The 21760-nt window shown below is 36.1% G+C and overlaps 2 protein-coding genes across 3 annotated transcripts; one reads left to right on the forward strand and one right to left on the reverse strand.

Annotated features, from left to right (window-relative positions):
- The first annotated feature begins 1693 nt into the window (after positions 1-1693).
- LOC110025053 (HVA22-like protein a) lies at positions 1694-17538 on the forward strand. Of its 2 annotated transcripts, XM_020725314.1 has the most exons (5): positions 1694-2003; positions 14401-14427; positions 14508-14630; positions 14909-15152; positions 17245-17538. In XM_020725314.1, exons 1-5 carry the CDS (start codon positions 1948-1950, stop codon positions 17503-17505), a joined length of 711 nt encoding a protein of 236 aa, XP_020580973.1. In that variant the 5' UTR covers positions 1694-1947; the 3' UTR covers positions 17506-17538. The 2 variants fall into 2 exon arrangements, with proteins under 2 accessions (XP_020580973.1, XP_020580974.1); XM_020725315.1 differs by lacking the exon at positions 14401-14427.
- Positions 17539-18258: 720 nt separating this feature from the next.
- Positions 18259-21484, reverse strand: LOC110025052. The gene is made up of 3 exons (XM_020725312.1): positions 20908-21484; positions 19085-19274; positions 18259-18837 (listed from the first exon to the last, which is right to left on the reverse strand). Exons 1-3 carry the CDS (start codon positions 21414-21416, stop codon positions 18631-18633), a joined length of 906 nt encoding a protein of 301 aa, XP_020580971.1. The 5' UTR covers positions 21417-21484; the 3' UTR covers positions 18259-18630.
- Between the last annotated feature and the right edge of the window lie 276 nt (positions 21485-21760).

Raw genomic sequence — 21760 nt, forward strand, 5'->3', positions numbered from 1 at the left:
ACAAATCTCCCACTTAGACTGATACACTAGCTACAACATACACTAGTTGTGTCATCCTTTTCTTCAAACGTGACATTCTCCACCTCTGTAACTCAAAACTTCTTGTCTTCATGTTAGAAGACTAACAGAAATCGAACACAACTTCAGTTTCTCATGAGTAACGCCTTAGTCGACATATCATTGTCCGCATAGTTTAGTACCTCCAAGCTCTTTTCTGGGTTACTCATGTTTCTACTTACAACTCCCACTGCATGGGTAATATATTATCTCTGCTGAAAAACCTTTTTAACAAGTCTAACATTGTACCTCTTATTGTCATCAAGTGCAGTCTTCACCCAGTACACACACTTGTTATGCAATGTCTTCTTCCCTGGTGAAAGTTCTGTCAGCTCCCAAGTCTGATTCCCTAGCAGGGAATTTATCCTTTCCGGTCGCTTTCCCAATAACAGAAGATGAAGTTTCTTCTCATAGAGGTACTCCTCAATTCGCATCATCTAGTAATCAAAATATGTGTCATTAAACTTCTCGATCCACAATGCCATCACATCATCTCCCACCATCTCTTTCCTCAGATCCGAATCTTAGCTCTGATACCAGCTGTAGTGAAAAAAAGGACGACAATAAAAGGAAAAACTGAATCGACAGTAACACAACGATAATATGATCCATGAACATCCTGGCTCATGGAAAGAGTTCAATATCACCAGTAGTTTCATGAACACCTCTGAGATTCCTCATTAAGGGCTAAGAGCTAGATATAATACGGTCCATGAACATATCGAATGAAGGAACGAATTATTTATCGAATTACGACAATTCACTTTTTGTCTGATAACATAGTTTCATTCTGTCGATAGGAGTTTCTCATCAATGAATCACTATTTGATAGTCAGACGTGAACAACCTACTGGTAAAGCCAAGTCGATCAAGTTTGTCTTGTTGTCTCGAAAACCATTAAAGGCTGACCACAACCTCGATTCAACACACTCAAATGAGCAGGACTTGTCAAACCAATGCCTATTGAGTTCAACAGACCAAGTTAGAGGGTATATTAGCCGTAAGCCCATATATGTAAAATACCTAAAATATCATGTAACGTTCTCATTAAAATAAGGGCAGACATGTAACTCAACATATTGTGCCCCCTTTTCTATAAATAGAATGATCATTTTATAAAAAATAGTTGATTGATAAGGCTGATTATTTTTTTTTATTGTACATCTCTCTATGTATCTCTCTCTTATTTTATGCTATATTGCTTGGGTGTCATTTCATGGGCATAACAAGATTCAACATCAAGAATAATTTCTTTTTTTGTATATGAAGTAAGTTATATATTTTAGGTAAATTAAAATAATATTTGAAAATCACTTAATATAATGCATGTTTTCATTTTAAATTTATAGTACATCCTATATAATATACATATAAATATATCTAAAATATTCATCCATTATTAATGTGCCAATTAATGGGTCATTTGAGATCTTTTAATTTTATTTATTTTTAGATTTTTAATATCTTTTATTTTTATTTTTAATTAGTTTTTTATCTACAGAGCAAAAAAAAAAAAAGGAAAAGAAAAATATTATTTAAAGAGAGATAAAAGGTTAAATTAATCTCTAATATTAAAAAATTTCTGAGAGCAACTAATCGCTACATGGGTACACACCCGATTTTCCCATCAAAACCCAAACCTTTTAGCGGGTAGGTCGGGAGTCGAGACAGCAGTCACCACCGCATGCACAGTTCAATTTTCAAGGCTTTTCTTCCGAGTTCCGACTCCAGAAAGAAACAAAAATGGGTTGGGTGCGTTGCCGCTTAGCCGCGCTCTCCACTCGGTTTTTTGCGATAAAAAGAATCGCTCCCTGCCTTCCTTTACCCTCTTCGTTTTGATGCGTCCAGATAAAATTTTTCCTCGAAGGAGATAGACATATCCGAGGAGGAATGGGATCCAGATCCTTGATCAAGGTTTTAGCTAAGAACTTTGATGTTCTTGCCGGGTATGAATGCTTAAGTTACTGTTCGAAGTTAAATTTTCTCGATTGGCTACTTCCTATATTCCGTTTTCAATATCAGCTTAGTATGGGCTTGCATGGATGTGTATTCTTAGAATCTCCGAGGCATTGCAGAAAGCTAGTATTTTTCCCCCTTCTGGGTGTTTATTTTCTCTTTTTTATATGCTGTTCGTTACAGGAAAAAAAAAGTGCTTTCTCAAACGGAACCGCTCACTGTTTCTAATTTGTGGGGAATAATTGGGGGAATGTTTTTTTACAGCTATAGAAGAGAACCTGATTGTGATTGGCAGTCTCCTTTTGAGATATCCGAGTTTCCCACTTGTATGAGGACTGCCAGTGATGAAGTTTTAAGAATGATAGTGCGCTAGCCTTAGTTATCTATCGGGTCTGTGAAGATTTATTATGGATAATGTGATAGGGCACTATGAAGCACGGATACTTCAAAAAAAAAAAAAAAAACATATTTATCTACGTTTGGCAAGTGCCTCTTATGAACATACCTCTTGAAAAATTCCCAACACTTGTTTAACTCTAAAAATTATGCTGATATGTTCTATGTATTATTTTTATTTTCAAAAAACCGAGTTAGACATGGTCGGAGTACGGGTGTAAACTAGTCAGCTTGAGCTTGAGCGTGATTTATTAATGGAGTTTGATATCAGCCAAAGTAATATCAATTCAACCTAGTGTTATGTAAAATGACAAATTAATAAGAAATTACTTAATATAAAATATAAAATATCATTTTAATTTTTTTTATTAATATAGAGAGTAAAATTTGAATGTTAATATTTTTTTTAATATATTTATATTAATTATTTTTTTTTAAAAGAGCAATCTCACAAGCTAACTAGACGAGTCGGGGTTGGGCTGGCTTGAGATTGACTTGTTAGCTCATTTAGCTGAGCCACTTATCAAGCCAAGCCCGAATTGGCTCACAAGCCGGCTTGGCTCAGTTACACCCCTAGCTTGGAGCCTTTGGACAAGGGACATAATGTCCTTGATCGGCTTGATTTGCAGGGCATGGACTATAGCCACTCTTTACACGATCTATACGGTGGATGTCATTTTTAAGGTCTCTGTCGCAATCATCTTTCATAAGCCTTATATTTTAGCTTTGTGCCATTAGCATGACTTTCTTTGTAGCCATTGCCCATAAGACTTACAATGAATTCTTGCATTACAACAAGTCTCGTGCCAAAACCTTGGGCAATAAGAAGACCTACATTGTGGCAAGACCTGGGTAGCAATTTGCACTACAAGAAATCCTATTGTGCAATCCTCAATTTATAAGCCACAACACTTGAAACATATGTTTAAAAAGTTTAGTCCTACTTTAGTTTACCACTTACTGGTGTTATTAGAGATGATGACTCGGTTGCAACTCAGTTGTTCATTCAATTAATGAAATATGATCGATAAAATCTAATTTCCAACAATAATAAGTATATTTTCTTATTTATAAATTGTTAGAACTAATTTTTTTGCACGAATTATCATCCAAAAATCAATTATTCACATAGGATTAATTATTTGAATTTTTCTTGTTATTAATACCAACAACAACAAAAATTCAGTATGTTTTTTCATATTTTTTATTTTGATCATATACATGCTTTACTGACAATGAATTATGAAATATTGATCTAAAAAATAAAATAACATCTATACACATGATTTATATTCCTGCATAGGGACCGTTTGGTTGTCCACAAAATTTGTGTATTGCATTCTAGATGCAGGGGTTTTAGAAAATTGTGTGTTTGGCTTTAGTGAAACGAAATGCAATGTAAAATTTCAATAAATTCTAAATTCATTCTCTGGTTCTTGGTGTATTTTGAATTCTTCAAATTTGGCCACGTTTTGAATATACTACAATTTGTGGCAGTCTTCACTTGCCGCCTCTATCATCATGTTCGTGACTGCTACCGCTTCCCACCGGATGTCACTGCTTACGACTCGGTTGCTCGAGCACCTCCCACTGATCACCTTGCCCGCTATCGCCAACACCGTCAACTGCTCAGTTGTAGCCCACCATTGCCTAGTTGCCGACAACTAGCCACTGCAACCACCATCAACATTGCTGCCATCTATGTGTTTTATATCATTTCATTTCATCTTAAAAAATACATAAAAAAAAGTAATCTATTGCATTTGTTTTGCATTTAACTAAATAACTCTAGATATTTTCATACGCTATATTTCAATTACACTGCATACTTTTTTGAACCAAACAAGTGGATCCTTTAAATAAAACTTCCATGTTTGCATCAGATGGGCTAAAAGATAGTCATAAATATGGATACAAATGAGATGGATTTAGTCATTTAAGTAATTTAATTAAGAATGGCATAGGAGTAAATCTGATCTGTGTGTAGATCAGTACTGTGTATTCACAGGGTGGCATAAAATTCCCATATGGCGTCTTCCCGATGTCATTCATACAAGAAACTGTGGAAGATCAATACAGTAACAAGATTGAGGGGAACCTTGATATCTGAGTTATCACCTGGATAGTTATAACATGTTCTTGTTTAGCCATGCAACAGGTACAATGTTTCAATGCATTCAATCAAATTGCTGTATCAAGCTACTGAAAGTGTATTTTATGCGATGCTTTTGAAAAAATGGTAAGGGCTGAATGACACCATTAGAAGGAAAAAGGGTAAAATTGCATAGATGGCCCTAGAACATGACTATTTATGAATCTAACACAAAAACCCAAAAAAAATAAACCACCACCTATGTTTCTTCTTTTGTTATAACTTACGTCCAATTTATCAAAATTTAGAGCCCATTTAGAGCAGCTTTTTTGGCGTGGTGCATTTTGAAAATGTTGTATTAAGCGTTTAGAATCAGCAGTGCGGTGGCGCTTTGGAATAATTTAGGATAAACACGTGCCTCGGGTCAAACCAGTGACTCACGTTTCTTCGCAATTTTTTTACTTTGCTACCCTTGGATATCCCTTGACCGCTCCCCTCTCTCGCGTTTCTTCTGTCTTAAAGGTAACACCTCTCTCGCGTTTCTTCTGCCTTAAAGGTAACACCTCTCTCGGTCGCTTGTCTCTCTTGCGCCTCTCTCCGGTGGCAACGGGTTGCCTTTCTCCTCTCCCTCTTCCCTCCAATTTTTTGTGGAAACTTGTTGTTTTTCTTCTCTCTCTCTACCCTCTGATCACCGCTCTGTTTTGTTACTGTGCTCTCCGTCCTCCCACAATATCATCTATTAATCTTCAATTTGTGGCTATTCACTTTATGATTTGTGACTTTCTCATTTGAGGTTTGAAATTCTATGATTGGGAATTTGGATTTTGCAATTTTTTTTGGATTAAATTACATACAGGGCATGCAAAAATGATGCATTTATTACGCTTGTCACCATCAAACATTTTGAGTTTGATAAAAATGAAAAATATAGGATGTGATTTTATCATTACCTTTGATGTTTGAGTGAGAATTTGAAAAACGGATGAAAAAGGGTGCTTGATTTGTTGTAGATAGCATTACTTTGGGTAACTTACATACGTGGCACCCAAAACCGATGCATTTACGGTTGCCACGATCAAACCATTTTGAATTTGATAAAGATGAAAAATATGGGAGAGGTTTTATCATGGCCTTTTATGTTTGAGTGAGAATTTTGAAAATGGATGAAAGAGAGTGCATGATTTTTAGATAGAAATGTTTTGGGTACCTTGTATATAATCGCCCCCTTTTCTTTTTTGTGTTATGTGCTCTATTCAGTTGACGGTGCTATTCGGTTGGTGGTGGTTGTGATTTTGCGGTGGTTGCCCGAAATAATGCTTGTGATTTTTTGTGGTGGTGATGTTGCAATGTGCATTGTGGATTTGCTCAAATTTTTTTGTGGTGGTGAATTGTGGTGGTTAGCTGAAATTGTCGTTGTGATTTTGTGGTGTTTGCCTGAAATTTTGGTAGGATTTCGTGATGGTTGCCTGGTTCTGCTCAATTTGGTTGTGGTGGTGATTTTATGGGTTTGATTGTGTGGTTGTGATGGGTGGTGTTACTAGATTTGTAAGTGGTGGTGGTGGTGTTAATGTTGTGGTGTTGGTGGTGGTTGTGATGTTGTGGTGGTTATGTGGTGTGGTAGTGGTGTTGGTGTTGGTATTGTGGTAGTGGTGAGGTGTGGTGTTGGTATTGGTGTTGGTAATGTGGTGGTGGTGATGATATGTTGGTAGTGGTGATGTTGTGATGGTTGTGTGGTGTGGTGGTGGTGGTGGTGGTGGTGGTGGTGGTGGTGTGTGTTGGTGTTGTGGTAATAGTGTGGTGTGGTGTTGATGTTGGTGGTGGTGATAATATGTTGATAGTTGTGGTGATGTTTTTTTTAATTTACCTTTTTGAGTCGTGGTATCTTAAATGTCAATTTATGTATTTTATGGCAATTATTTATGTTGATTAGTTCTTTTCATGCTAGTATCATTTTGATTAAAACAAAAGAAATCAGTTTGTTTGATATGTGGGATAAAGTTGTCAAACTAATATTTTTCGACCTCTTCTTTAATGAGGTGAAATTGAGAAATAGGTTAACAACCTATTTTATAAAAGAGATCAAGAAAAGCACAAGAAGATAATATGATATATTGCAATTAAAAAATAAGTGAGATCAATTAAAAATGACAAAAAATTGGAAAGATATGAAGCGAGGATCCACGGGCTTGGGTTGGGATTCGATAAAACAATCAATTGATGCTTCAGAAGAATGGTGGGTCGAGATATTGAGGGTATGAATTTATGAAACGCCCTGTCCTTTTATCATATTTTTTTCTTCAGATACATCAGCATATGACTGAGAACTTGGATGTTGAACAAATAGCTATATCCAATGAAGACGCCAACCCGAACTTCAATGAAGTCGAATCCACTAGTTGATCAAAGCTTCTTAGGGTTGAGAAAAAAATGGTGCGATTTTCATTAGAAGTCAAACCTCATAGTTAGTTGCATTTTGTACCAATGACCCTATCACATCACAAGCAGCTTCTATTTAGCAAGTAATGCGAATTCTGGAAGCAACTCCAAATATTTATGAGAAATTGTCATTGTACTTGTTCTCTACGAAGTTTCTTGAAGACTCTACCCGGCGAGAGTTCTTTGTGACAATGATCCTGTTAACCTCATTTTCAGGCGAGGTCTTCACTTCTCTCCTTATAGCCCAGGGTCTAGCTTTAGGCTTCCCTTGTTTGACTCTCATAGAGGACTAATACGGGACTCACACTATTTTGAAAATTTGAACCACCTCATCACTCCTTCGAGTCTCGTATGGGCCGTCTCGAATCCTCGACATTTTATTGAGTTGGTTAGAATCGACATATGAAACTCGAGTTGAGTTCCTCCATGAATAGGAGCACTCCCTAGGGAAACCTCTTGCGACTTGAATTCTCACTAACACCGCATTTTGTACATGCATCGCACCACTCACGATGTTGGCTTGAATCGGGTTGGCCGTCGGCGAACTCGTCCTGACGACCCCGGATGATGAAACGGACCACACAGATGCGTCCGAGACGTCGACTTTAGCTAGGAATGACATCCATATCATTATGGTTCCGCTTGCAAGCAGTTAGCATAAAAATCAATGAACGTTTTTTTAATTAGAGGGAGCAGATTCGGGCTCAACCCAATTTCAACTTGGGTTCGAGCCGGGCTGAACTTGGGCTAATCACTCAAGCTCACATAATTTCAAAGTTCAAATTTCGAAATTCAAATTTACCATTTAATCTCATATTAATTGGGTTTAATTAAAAGTTAGAATTCACCTAATAAGCATTCCCCCGCATGGAAGGTGATTAATTTCGCGTCTAATGCCTGTAACGGATACTCACGTCTATACCAATTCAGCTCTCTCGCTCGCCTTTTTCTTACTCTACCTCCCCTGCTCCCCTCTCTTACTTTCGCCCGCATCCTCACCTGCTTGAGACTCCCTCGATCTCGCCTCCTCTCTTTGCACCAAAATCCTCACATGCTTCCCCCCTCTCGTGCGAATCGAGGCCCCTGCTCCTGTCTGCGAATTGAATCCCGCTCCCCTGCTACACTCTCGCGCGACAGAAGCTCTCTGCTCCTCTTCGTTCTTGCTACCAGGAGCCCCACTCGCCTCAGCCTTTCTGGATCGAAACCCTCCGCCTCCTCTCTTTCTCGCTCGATCAAACAGTCGTTCGACTCGCCGTCATGTCCTCTTCTCTGGTTCTATTCTGCTCCTCCTTGCCCAACTTCCTCTCCCTCTGCAACTGCTTCTCTGACAACATCAAAAGGGTATGTCACATGCGTTTCTTTCTCTCTATGTTTTAAATCAGATCCTTGTTGTATGGTAATCGTGTTTTATTAGTCTGAAATCTAACGTATGGCTTGGACCTGAATCGATTTGTGCTTCTTTAATTGGTTCGGTATTGAAGCAAGGACATGTTGGATTTTCTTCTTAAATCCCCATATCATAGTTAGAAAGTTGCTACCTCGTTCATATTTGCTTGCAATTATGTGACCGTCAGTCGTTTCTATGATGAAAACACTAAGTTTTTTTATCGCGAATAACTCATTACTGTTGCTTTTGATTGTTTTAATTGAGCTTTGCTTTGCGCATACTGCATGCTACTTTGCAACATTTGAGCCCTGATTCTAGTTGTGAAAAGATTTATGACATGATGGATTCATTGTTATCACATTTTTATTATGCAAATCTAGTTCTTCCCCATCTACTGACTTGTTGGCGTATATTTAAAGTTATGTTTCACCTCTGATTTGGAAAATGATCTCGGTGAAATGATTATATTCGAAATTAATTATTCCTTGTCTAGATGCTTTAGGTATCAGTGCTTTTGCTTAAAATAAAAATTATTTTTGCCACTTTTATTGCAATATTCTTTCTTCAGAATTCAATGTTATACATATTTGTTGCTTCTATTCATTTTCAAAGAGTTTTACTTACCCCAACCATATGTCTGAGAATGATGTACAATTTGTTGAAACAAAAAATTTCTACGTATTTGACCTTGATATCGTGAATGTGGATGTTTTCCCATGATGTTTAGTGTTGCTTTATGTATTAAGAGTTGTTTATGCTCAAGTTTCTCGCTGTTTTGGAGGCTCAAAAAATATGTTTCGTAAGTTAGTTGAATGTTGTTTGGTGCTAGGAAGTGTTGTTTGATGATTAATAGCTGTTGTTTGGTGCTAGGAAGTGCTGCTTGGAAGCTTGAAACTGTTGTTTGGTGCTAGGGAGTGCTGTTTGGAAGCTAGGGAGTGCTGCTTGGTGATTAATAACTGTTGTTTGGTGCTAGGAAGTGCTGTTTGGAAGCTTAAAACTGTCGTTTGGTGCTAGGGAGTGCTGTTTAGAAGCTTAGAACTGTTGTTTGGTGCTAGGAAGTGCTGTTTGGAAGCTTATAGCTGTTGTTTGGTGCTAGGAAATGCTATTGGGAAGCTTAAAACTGTTGTTTGGTACTAGGAAGTGCTGTTTAGCCCTTAGAAGCTGCTGTTGGGAGTCCCTAGATGCTGCCCGAAGGCCTTAGGATCGTTGTTTAGGCTTGCTAGTTGTTGTTTGGAGCTGTAGGAGGCCTTAGGATTGTTGCTTAGGCTTGCTAGCTGCTGCTTGGAGCTGTGGGAGCACCGGTTCTTTACATGCTTGAGCTCATATTTGATATGCTCATTAAATTCTCAATTATATTTACTTATTTTCACATATGATGCTGACATCGCAGCAGCAGCAGATACGTCAGGTACGTATGCACATTTTATTTATGGTCTTTTTTATCACTGTAATTTACTTTTGTTTTAATATATTATGCACGTTTGGTTGCAATTTCATTTTCAAAATAAAATGATTTTTAAAAATTAAATAATATTTTCAAAATAAAATAATTTTAAAAAAATTAAACAACATTCTTGAAACAAAACATTCTCGAAATAAAACAAAAACATAACAAGTACTTTTGAATTTACGGCAGTCCCTCGGATGAGGTAACCCACGGTTGCTAACGAGACATCCTCAGCTTAAATGAGCTTAACAACTCTTTTAGACTAAGTAAAAAAATAATAATAATGTAGCAGAACGAGGGAACTGTGAGATCCTAATCGGTGTCGCTATAATTAATTTTAACCCCCCATAATACTTGAACATTAACAAAACTTATCACTTAAACAAACCTGGTAAATCTTTTGAACCTTAGACCATAGGACTGCTACTTCAGCAAGAAGCTTGGAGTCAACTTTCTGGGCAGCACGACAAGGAGCTTGGATCGAGCAACAAAAGGATCTTCTTCAACATTCTCTTTTCCTAACATAACAACAACCCATAAGACTTCGAGGTAACTCGCCTAGCGTGACATAAATCCTCACACCCTCTTTAGACTCATGTGCAACCATGTTATGCAACATAAGTCCTAACTCACCTTAGGTTCCGAGGTTGTCGTCCGGTACGACGTAAACCCTCCTATCTCTGCGCGCTATATGCATAATCGTATATTATGCAAATGTAAGTCCATAATAATAGAATTGACAGGAACACTCGAATAACACCATCTTCAAAACGCAGCCACACAATAGGATAGTTTGGGAAGTCACCGAGTGTTATCCTTAGGATCTGTGATGTCCCCTACCTTTTTTTTTATTAGGACTCCTGAAAATAACTGTTCCCACTTGAGTCACTTCCATTTGTTTTTTCAAGTCCTACCGTGAAAACCTAAACCTTGAATTTTTTAAGACTAGTACCCCTAATCATTATCGAGAGTTTTCTCAAGTGACTCCAGTCATTTGAGATGTAATTAACTATAGGGTCTTGTCTATATAGGGAACTTGGAACCCAAATAAAATAAATTTTATTTAATTTTTGTATTAGATATGAGAAATTGTCGGTCACATATAAAAGATTCGCTGACCAAATAGATGTCACAAATCCTTTAGTTTGTATGATTGGGTCTATCGCCGAGATATAAACTTATCTTTTGGGAAGGTGTAATATTCGTGGTATCGGACATGATTATATAAACTGTTGGACGAATGAGATCTATTTAGTCTCTTTTTTCAAAAATTAAAACACACTACTTTCAAAACAAAAAAAATATATACCTCTCATGGAAAATTTAAGTTGACAAAATTATTTTCAAATCAAAAGTTGGCCGACAGACCTCTGACCACAGGGTTAATTATTTACATTATTTTCATAACAACCGAGATGCGTGAATATCATTTTATTTGTTAGACATATTTGATTTGTTTTTTCATGGCAATAGTATTTGTCACTTGTAATATGTTTCAGTTTTATTTCTTGGACGCTTTTTAAATGCTTTTCAATGTTTCTCTATTTTTCTTTTGAATAATTCATGTTATGATTCTAGCTAATTCGATGATATTTATGTATTAGCTACATAAACAATGAATAATATGAATAGAGAAAGACGCATAAGAATAATTGCAGCTGCATTTTGCCTGATGTATGAGTATTATAACTTATATATTGCTCGTTTTCCATATATGACATCAACATACATATATGATAAGTGAGTTGGAGAGTTGTTTGTAAGACACCCAATAAGATTTAACAATATGTTTTGTATGGCAGTCCGCATTTATCGATTTTTTGGAAGAGCTACACCAAAATCATGAACTTCATGGCTTCGCCAGGATGACTTCCAAAGATGAGTTAACACTAACTCTTTACATTTTATCACATAATGAATATATAAGAGGAGTCATGAAGCGGTTTCAACACACATCTGAAATAATCAGTATATATTTTTTCAATTGGGTTAAATGTTGTGGTTAGTTTATCATCAGAAATTATCAAATCCGAGGACCCTTCCAAAAGACCCTCAATGAAATTTCACAGGACTAGCGGTATATGTCAAATTTTAATGTGATTAAATTCATTCATATTTTCTTGAATTCAAATGAACATAATAATTCACACCCTTGTTAAATGATTTAGGATTGTATTAGAGCGATCGATGAAACACACATGGATGCATGTGTGTCAAATAATGAGAATGTTACATTTTTCGGGCGATGCAGATTACCAACACAAAATGCCATGGCTACATGTGATGATCAGTTGGGAAGATTCACACACGACAGTTATCTATTCAAATTTGCATAAAAACTCACAAATACAGCTTTCCACGACCACCTCTAGGTTTGTTTGAGTTTGAACAAATGAGAATATATTTTCGATGCATATTATATTTATTTCAGATAAATGTTATCTGGTCGATGTTGGATACCCTTTACAAAGGTTTCTCAAACCATTTTCTAATATTAAATATCACATTTCTGATTTTGAAAAAGCTAGCAATGTCTATTGAGGTGACAAATTTGTTGTTTATATTATGTTCTCTGAGTTCTCATGGTTTTATAAAATTTGAATAGAGTATTTCTACTATATTTTTTTATCACTAGTGTTGCATCCAAGGGTTTATGTTTTGTGGTTTTAAATCTTCAAAAAAGTTGAGTTTGAGGACTTCCGGTATCTCCAGAGCTTTGTACTGTTACTGTGAATTATGATGTTTCTTGCTTACTTTGCGACAGCTACATAGCTATGAGAGATAGTTTAACAGTTGTCCAATGAGAATAACATAAAACTGTGACTTATTTAGATGAGCATATTGGTTCGAGGATTCCACAGCCGACAGTGATCAAGAGCGGAGAGTATCATTGGATGATGGATTATCTCGTGACATTGACCTACTGCATTTTAAAAATAATATTATTATACTATTAATTATTATTTTCATAGTCATTTTTTTTAATTTGATTGGCGTATTATTTTTTTTTGTGAGGTGTGTTCTTTTTTTGTAACATTCAAACTGAGTATTTGTTTTCAAATATGAAATGTGTTAGCAAGATTGATTTTGTTATAAACAACATTGTACTACGAGGGCTGAAATATAATTTGTTCAAAAATAGTTGCAGCACAACTGTTGCAAAACTACAAAATAGGAACAGACAGCCTAGCTTCTCCGCAACATCTTTTGCGCAGTAGCTTCTGGCACATCTATTTTCTGTGCAGCCGCAGTTTTTTAATAAGTTGCAGCTGTCCCAAACAGATCCTTGGTGAATGTAAAAATTATATGTTAAAATTTTTTGTTGTGCTTTTCGAGATCTGGGTGGTTTGCATTACAAATAGATGTAGTTATGTAGTCTCAGGCGCTATTCGAAAAATTTGCCTAAGAAAACTGAAAACTATTACATTCTGATAAGTGCCACAGGTAAAATTATTTCACGAAAATTGAGAAAGCATTTATTGACTAGTCTGAAGCCGCATATAACCAGGAAATATATTATCGCAGCGCTAATACTTGTTTATGAATATGCCCTGTAACTGGAGGTAGCTGGGTGTTAAGTAAATCATTTAGCAGCCAGACTGAAGCCACATAAAAGCAGGACATACAGTGTCCCAGCACCAATACTTAATGTATGTAAAAGCCAAGAAAAGACTTGATTATTTTCATGGAGTGCTCCTATGGAGAGAAAATATTTAAGTTCTAAGTGTTAAAAGTTCTCGTGTTCCCTCCGCTTGAGTCATTGAGATAAGTCTCTATTTAGCGCAATAACTCGGGTCTGAAAGGGTAAAATGAAGGCAAACTTCAAGCCCTCAATGCAGTGTTTATTTTTTTCCGTAGATATTTAATTATTAAACCAGTGTGTTTGATTAGTTTTAATCTAAATTTATTAGTTATTATTTTATTGAAATGATGATGATGGGTGTACCCATGAAAATAATTACTGCAGGGCAAGTTCTTGCTTTAATGAATTGGATTAATGAGCATACTTGTGATTTAAATTGAGCTATACCGGAGCTTAATCACGTCAATCTAGACGCTTTCTTAAACTTATTTTAGCAAAAAAGGAGGTCCATGAGCATTGGTGGTTATTGTGAATCGAAATTGAGAATTCACGTAGAGCATGCTGTTCATCCATGTGGCTCTCTGTTTTCAACAGGGGAAATATTTAAAAAAATACAATGTGCGTATTTCTGTTTATTATCCTCATCTTCCAATGCAAAAAAAACATTTATATATATTATTTTCGCCATTTTATCTTTGATGTCCAACTGCCATTCTTCGTATTCTATTACAAATGAATGCTAAATTATGTGCTATGTGTGTTTCTTATACTCTTTTTTTTTTTCTGCCAAGTTGTTTATTTTCCTGTAAGATGGATGCTTCATTTTAAACCATCATCATTGATACTCCATAACAGCAAAACAAACAAATGAATGGTCAAATTTTCACAAGCGTGGCCTTTTTCTCAGTTAGCATAATTAACATGACTCCTAAAAGTGATTGATAGAAATCCAATCGCATTTATTAATTCTAAGCCTTTGATTATATCTTACTAGGCTTCATTTTCTTTCATAATTTTTTGTGCTTATTCTGTTGTGTTTTATGCAGGCCTTTTGTTACACTTGTTTATCCACTGTAAGATGATTTTCTTTTTTTTTTCTTTTTTTCTTTTCACTTAATAAGGGTTTCTATTCAGTCTCGTATGAATTGTACAGGTATGCTTCAGTAAAAGCCATAGAGACAAAATCTACTGTTGATGATCAGCAGTGGCTCACCTACTGGGTGCTGCATTCTCTGTTAACTTTGTTTGAGCTTACTTTTGCAAAGCTAATTGAATGGTAACTTTTACTCTCGGTTTTTTATCTTCATCTTATCGGAGTCCAAATCGAAACTTTGCTAACATTTGCTTCCATTCTGTCATCCTGATTGCTGACTGAAATATAAGAGTGCTTTGGCCTACCAAAATAAAATTCTTTTTGCCCCTTTAAACCGTGTGTTGTTATATAGATCATCGGTGTACATAAACCAATTGCGCACTAGGTTTTAATTGTTTAAACTACTTTTCCTGGTTATAATTTGCCTGATCTGTGGTTGCTACATTAACATTTTGATGCAGGCTACCTTTCTGGCCTTATGCTAAGCTGATTTTCAGCTGCTGGTTGGTGTTTCCTTACTTCAGTGGTGCTGCTTATGTTTACCAGCATTATGTGCGAGCCATTTTTTTGCAAAAGCCGACTGTAAACATCTGGTATGTACCACCTAAGAATAACATTTTTAGTGAGCCGGATGATGTTCTTTTTGCAGCAGAGAGATTTATTGAAGAAAATGGACCTGATGCCTTTGAAAAGCTGATAAACAAGGTGTGCATAATTAATTGCTAATTTTCCTCTTCTAATAACAATCTTTGTATGTGAAATGAGGATGGATGGTAAGGTCTTGCTTTTCTAAATTTGCCAGAAGGATATAATGTTGCTTTATCACACAAGTAACTTAGGATTTACCCATTACTGACAGCAAAATATGCAAAAACTTTCTTTGGATGCAAACTAGTAAAATGGAACCCAACAAACAAAATCAATGAGCAATTGAATTTATTTTCCACAATCAGAACCCCAATTATATTAAATTAGAATAAATTCGGAAACACTAGCAAACCAAAAATAGAATATGCAGAAAAAATTAGGTTCTGGAAGTGATTTGTGAAAGTAACATAGGTATCGTGTCTGTATAGGGAGATGATTTTTGATAGAATGAAGTAGTCACGCTTATACTGCACTCGATGAAATCATGCATTGAACTTGCACGCATGAGATTGAAAATTGAAAGAAGTTATTATTGAATCAAAGCAATATTATTACATGTCTCAGCTCATCTATCTATAAACGACTCATCTCTAAATTAGTATAAAAGTTTGTTACAAGACCAATCATATTCAAGTTCAAGTTGGTTTCAGTTAAAATTTTAAATCCTATTAAACATTGCGTGTATCAATTTTCTCCCCTTCTAAGATCACAAATAGCAACAATAACCCAAAACATATGAATTGAAAATTCTCGTGCAACAACTTAGGGGTCCGTGAGTTATTTTTAAGGACACTCAAAATAAGTTTTAGATGTTTTGAGTATTTTTAAAATAAAAAATAAAACATATAAAAAATACACTAAACATACATTTAGTTCTTATAGAGTGTTATAATAGCAGATTGCAAGTGTCAGTCCATTCCATTGTTGATAGAATGCTTCTCACTTGTAGCTACAAATGGCACAACTCAACCACCTGTGGAAATGTTTAGATTCCGCAAACAAAAAATAGAGGTATTAGCAATTCAACATGTTGAAATAGTAAACTTGTAGAGGCAGCAACTCATCAAGACACATTATCTTCTTCAATCAGATGATTCACTTCTCGGAATAATAATTTATGCACTAATGTATAACCGGAACTTTATTCTGAGCGATGCTGGTATGATCCTATGCCAAATCATATAAACTAATATATAAAAATAGAAATATCTAAATAGCTTATTTTATATACAAAATTACTTATAAAGTAATGATAAATTACTAATGTTTTATCTTGGTTGGTGGGAGGAGCAAACTGAGATAAGAGCGATGTTTTTAGCTTTTGAATAAGCAATTTGATAGTTTCTTAAATTTCTTTGAGTTGTTAGAAATAAGTATAGTCCGCTAATTTCAGGCATTTTTTTGTTCCATGACCATGACATAATCATGGAATTTGCTTCATCCATTCTTTCAAATCACGAAGATGAACAAGATGATGGATTTTTTTTCTTTATTTTCAGAAGATCTTCACAAGTTGAAACTAATTCAAGTAGCTTCTTCCAATAAAAGGATATGAGCTATGTGGCATTTGAATATATTTTTTGTGCGGTGTTCATCATTTATGATTGATATTTCAAAAGGAAATAAAAAAAATCAAACATGACAAGAACAATTATGACAGAGTTACAAATTACAGGCTCTAAGGAACTCTTAACCTTTCTTTGATATTATTTAGAAATATAATGTTTGGAAAGTTTAGTTTGTCCATTCTTTTATTGAGCATTTATACAAAAAAATACCCATAAAATAATTGAAAATTACTGAATGTATAGAATTTGAAATTTAAATTTGTTATTCAAAATTTTTTATCTTGGTTGATGGGAAGAGAGAGCAATCCATGGCGCATGTTTTCCCTTAGTACATGAATCTGCAACTCTTTTCATTTCTTATGTAGCTATCTTATTGTTTTAAATAACTAATCGAAATTAGAAAGCTTAAAACTCATGATTTTTTTGAGATCAACATCATGGGCATGTTCCAAGTGTGATGCAACTGAGATAAACATACAGACTTCCATCACTAGGTTAGCTAAAACTCACTCCTTATAAGCTAAAAACGAGTTACCATGCCAAACAACTTCACAGCATGTTTCATTTTAACTCTGTTGCAGGCTCGCAGGGCATCCGATGAGAACACTGGCAAGGGTGCAAAAGGCAAGAAGTATGATGTTATGGGGGCTGAAAAAATTGCAAAATTAAAGAAGAAGAAGAAGCATGTGTCATTTAATTTGGAGAAGGAAGAAAGAGCATCCAAGTTAGAGGACTACCAGAGCCATGCAATCTATGATGAGGTTTGGACTGACAATGAACCAAAGTTCTGGAGCGACAGCAGCTTTTCGATCTTTGATGAGGATTACAGATACTGGAAATAGGAGCGCTGTTTTTTTTTTTTTTTTTTTTTTTGTTCTTCAGTGTTGTTTGTACATAAAAGTTTTCACGTTGGGCTAAAAGGTCATTCTCAGTTCTTTTGTTTCTACTTTTCCATGTATATATGTGCAAGTAGATGAGCTGGCAATCACATAGCTTGCTTGTTTTTATGTGCTGTGCAACAAGGAGGGAGCTTTATGATGTTGATCATCTTTGGTGAACTTTGATGGGTCTTTTGTTTACGTTTTGAGTGGGTAATTTTTCTTAAGTTTCCAAAATTTTTTGATGATTCAGAGCGATCAGCTTGGAAGTTCATAAACTTTTGAAGCATATTTTCTTTTTATTCTTTCCTTTTTGTCCCTTAATCACGCTTGTCAAGAAAGGGATTTGAATCATATTCAATTTCTTTCCTCAGCTGAGGAATATCTGTCACACCCCTTAATTATTAATTTAACACAACTTTTCTTGCTCATTTATGATCGTCGGGTTTTATGTTACTCACGGATAGTGTTTTCAGTTAATATCTGTGCTAGAACAGTAAGAGATAAATCATAATTAAACTCGTTAATTAAAATTGTAATTAATTTTTAGTTAGTTTTCTGCTGGAAACAAATGTAAATGATATCCATATTCAAAAAATATTCTCAAAATTTTCTTAAATTGTTATTCAAACATGTTCAATCAATTTAAATGAATGAAAAACAAATGTAAATGAGATCTAAATGAATAAATAATATGAAACAGTTACAAAGTGCTAATTCACTTGAAACCATGAAGTATAAATTTTGGAAATTAGATTCAGTACAATATTCATCTTCACCCCTACAACTAGTAGATATAAAACAACCAACGGAAACAGTTGAGTAGGCAGCAGTAAGAACAAACTTTCGCTAAATCTGAAATAGGCAGCTCTCCACAAAAATCCACAAGGCTCCAACATATACCGAGAGGAGATTTATACAATCCTAATCATAAATTACAGATATATTAATTCCATGAACCCAATTCATGACTTTCAAAATCACACGATGAAGTCACAGTGATTGTTATCAAAACTTGTTCTCTCCCCTTTGTTAAGTAGATAATAGGATTCTGACCACAAACTGGAGCTGGTGCACAAACAATAACCATCATCTATTAGTGAAGTAAGTTGAATTATTGCCAAGAAGTGGCTTTTCCTCCTGGAAAGGGAGTGTAGATGAATCGGTCAGACCAGGAAGCCTCTGCACACTTCCTTTCCCTCTCCTCGCATTAGGGCCGATCACTTCTATCATGTATTTCCAGCCATCTATCGGCCTCCTTCGGCTGAATATGTGAGTTTTGATGAAACTAGCAATCTGCACATAAAAAATAATGACAACTATCTTAAGTTACCCACTTGGAGTTTATCTTGTAAAAAAAGTAACAAAGCCAAGAAAAGTTCCACTCATAACTTTTACATTTCATGGCATTAGAAAGTTATTTTATTTGTCATGTGATCGTCGTCTATCGATAGATAGATACAGAGAGAGAGAGAGAGAGAGAGAGAGAGAGAGAGAGAGAGGGGGGGGGGGAGTGGGGGGAGGGGGAGGATTTATGCTAGACCTGAAATTTGTTGAAAGCCATCCGCCGCTCGAACTCTTGGAGTAGTATGTCCTCTTCCCTTTGTGATATATCCCATATGCTCCCATCTTGAGCCTTGGTGGTTGATTCCCATCCATCAGGCTTGGTTTTGAACTCAGAAGTGCTAGGGATCTTGGAGTTATTTAAATTAATATTGCCAGCATCAAATATTCTGAATTACAATAAAAATTTAATAAAAGGATTACATATAGCAGCATCTACCCCAAAAAGAGAATCAAAAGAAGAAAACTTCAAAACAATGTTGTGAATTGCATACCATATCAGCGAACTGCCGGATCATTTTATTTTTTCGTAAACAACAAACTATGTTAGCGAGTAACAATCGAACAAATTAAAAAAGAACAACCAGCAGAGGTTTAAAAGTTGACACTGTTAGCATCCCATTAATTTCCCTAAGTAGCTGAAGTAGGCTAACTTTTCAGTTATTGCATAAGTATTGCTCTCAAACAAACCTACCACTCCAACAGGGAACTAAAAGAATATAGAAGACAGCTGTTCTTGATTACTAAAAACCCCATTCTCCATGTTAAGCATTTTTTTATTGCATGGGTTCCGAGTAATAACACTCAATATCTGTAGAATGGAAGTTGAGGAGAAAAAACCATTTGGTTTGAGCAAAATGGTTCAGTATAGTAGACACTTTGCCCAAATGTCTGAATCAAAAAGTTCAACTCTTGTAGTATACCAGTGAATATGAGGTAAAGGTAGAGAAATGTTATTTGTTGACTGATAGAAGCCTTTTGCTAATGCAAGTCAATTGGATAAAACTCAAACCAAAGCATAACAAATAGCAGTCTCTAAACAATTAGGAGGAACAGTTCCTCAGTAACATTCGATTAAGATCCAGCAAGCCAAGTCAAATAACCAAAGAAATCACAAAAAACCGACAGAATATAGTCCCCCTTATTAATAAACTAATTAAACTACTGTTAAGAGATATTAAGCTTTGAGTATAGTTTCACATAGATTATTGTAAAATATCAAGTGGTTGTCCCTTAACCATAGACTTGAACACTTGGATTGTAAAAGGAGTTTGATTCCGACCGTGTCCAGCCTAAATCTAATCCCGCTTAATTCACACCGCCTAACAACAATTATATTGTAAAAGCATAGATATTATCTACCATCGATTTTGCAGGTCTCCAGCTTCAAAAATTTAGGTTTGCAAACACTAGAATGACAATCTCAAGGATTTTATAACTCACATCTTTAAAATACAATGCGGTGGAATCAGGGTTACACAAGATGATAACTTTGCAAGAAGGATGAACACATAAAGGAAGGTTTTGGAATGCTGAGTGGTTCGGGAGTATGTTTTGGATGCTTGAGGTCAAAACCTATTACTTGTATGAGGTTTCCGCCAATCTTTTCAATGCTGAAGGAAAATATTTAGCTAGCTCTGGGTTCAAACTTGTATAAGGGTGAGAACAGAGGCAAGTCACAACATTACAGAGAAAGCAACACCTAAACAATATATTTTAAATTATATAGGACGACTAACAACTAATTGCTGTAAAATTAGTGAGCTTAATTAACTGGCTTATTGTAGAGTGTATATTTTGATTCTCGGTAAGGGCGAGTCAGCTGAAGCCGCTAACTGACTATTTTTCCTCTTGTCAAATTCTAGCGAGTAGAATTGAAGTTTGAAAGACTTCACTTGACGAGTTGGGCTACTAGCTTTAGCAACCCATTATCCCATACTAGTCGCATTTGTATAAATTTAAACAACCATGATTAGAAACCAGAATGAAAACCTGGAAATTGAGAACTGAATCGGCACTCACTCAGCACAAGAATCAAGAAGGCGATCGATGTCATCGCCGTCGTTGGAACCTCCAAGTTTGGACTCCTCCATCTTCTCAATCTCCTTCATCCATAGACCAGAATGAATCCGCTGCTTCCTCACCCTATAATCGCCAAGTTCGATCTTCCGCTCCTTGCCCTCCACCAGCTCGACGAAATGCCTGCCCTCCTCCTGCTGCTGCTTCTTGGCCGCCCTCCTCTCACTCCAACGATCATCCATCTCCGCGACAAATGCCTTGGTATCTGCGTCGATTTCCCCGGCGGAGATTGTGGGTGAGGAGTAGGGGAAGTTGACGTCGGTCTCCCACGGAGCGCGATCCCTGGCCGAGAGGTCGTCAGGGAGCCACGCAGTTTCCCACGCGTCGTTCCATTCTTCTTCTCCGAAAGAGCCGGTGGGTTTCGCCGGCTGCGTCGATCTGCCTTTCGAGGAGGAGAAAGGTCGGAACTTTGACACGGAGAACCGAAAGAGGCGAAAGTTCAAGGACTGCATCGGTGCAGCGCAGAGCAGAGCAACCACGACCCTAGCCAGACCAGAGAAAGAAAGCAACTTACACTAGGAACACGGACCACCTCAATATCATTTAGAGATTAATGGCAAATATGGGCTTAACTAAGTGGGCTAACTAAAGTTGTGTGTTATGGGTTCTGCATTTGGGCCATTAAGTGTTCGGCCAGGTTTACATTATAAATTTATACTCTCAACAATTTTAATTGCAATGATAAATAAATAAATAAAATGATCGGCCCCATTGGTTTCTCGACCACCATCTCTGCTCCCATCTCTGCTCCTGTTGGCAACTGTTATCTCCAACGCATGAATAATTTAAAAACTAA

Source organism: Phalaenopsis equestris, unplaced genomic scaffold, assembly GCF_001263595.1.
Source record: "Phalaenopsis equestris unplaced genomic scaffold, ASM126359v1 Scaffold000287, whole genome shotgun sequence".
Lineage (NCBI taxonomy): Eukaryota > Viridiplantae > Streptophyta > Magnoliopsida > Asparagales > Orchidaceae > Phalaenopsis > Phalaenopsis equestris.

What these genes read in the sequence shown, in the direction of transcription:
- LOC110025053 (XM_020725314.1), top strand. Translation starts at nt 1,948, where the DNA reads ATGGGATCCAGATCCTTGATCAAGGTTTTAGCTAAGAACTTTGATGTT. An exon ending in TTTGCAAAGCTAATTGAATG is followed by an intron (nt 14,631 to 14,908) that starts GTAACTTTTACT and finishes ATTTTGATGCAG; the next exon opens with GCTACCTTTCTGGCCTTATG. An exon ending in TTGAAAAGCTGATAAACAAG is followed by an intron (nt 15,153 to 17,244) that starts GTGTGCATAATT and finishes ACTCTGTTGCAG; the next exon opens with GCTCGCAGGGCATCCGATGA.
- LOC110025052 (XM_020725312.1), bottom strand. Translation starts at nt 21,416, where the DNA reads ATGCAGTCCTTGAACTTTCGCCTCTTTCGGTTCTCCGTGTCAAAGTTC. An exon ending in CTTCTTGATTCTTGTGCTGA is followed by an intron (nt 19,275 to 20,907) that starts GTGAGTGCCGAT and finishes ATTGTAATTCAG; the next exon opens with AATATTTGATGCTGGCAATA. An exon ending in TGGCTTTCAACAAATTTCAG is followed by an intron (nt 18,838 to 19,084) that starts GTCTAGCATAAA and finishes TTTTATGTGCAG; the next exon opens with ATTGCTAGTTTCATCAAAAC.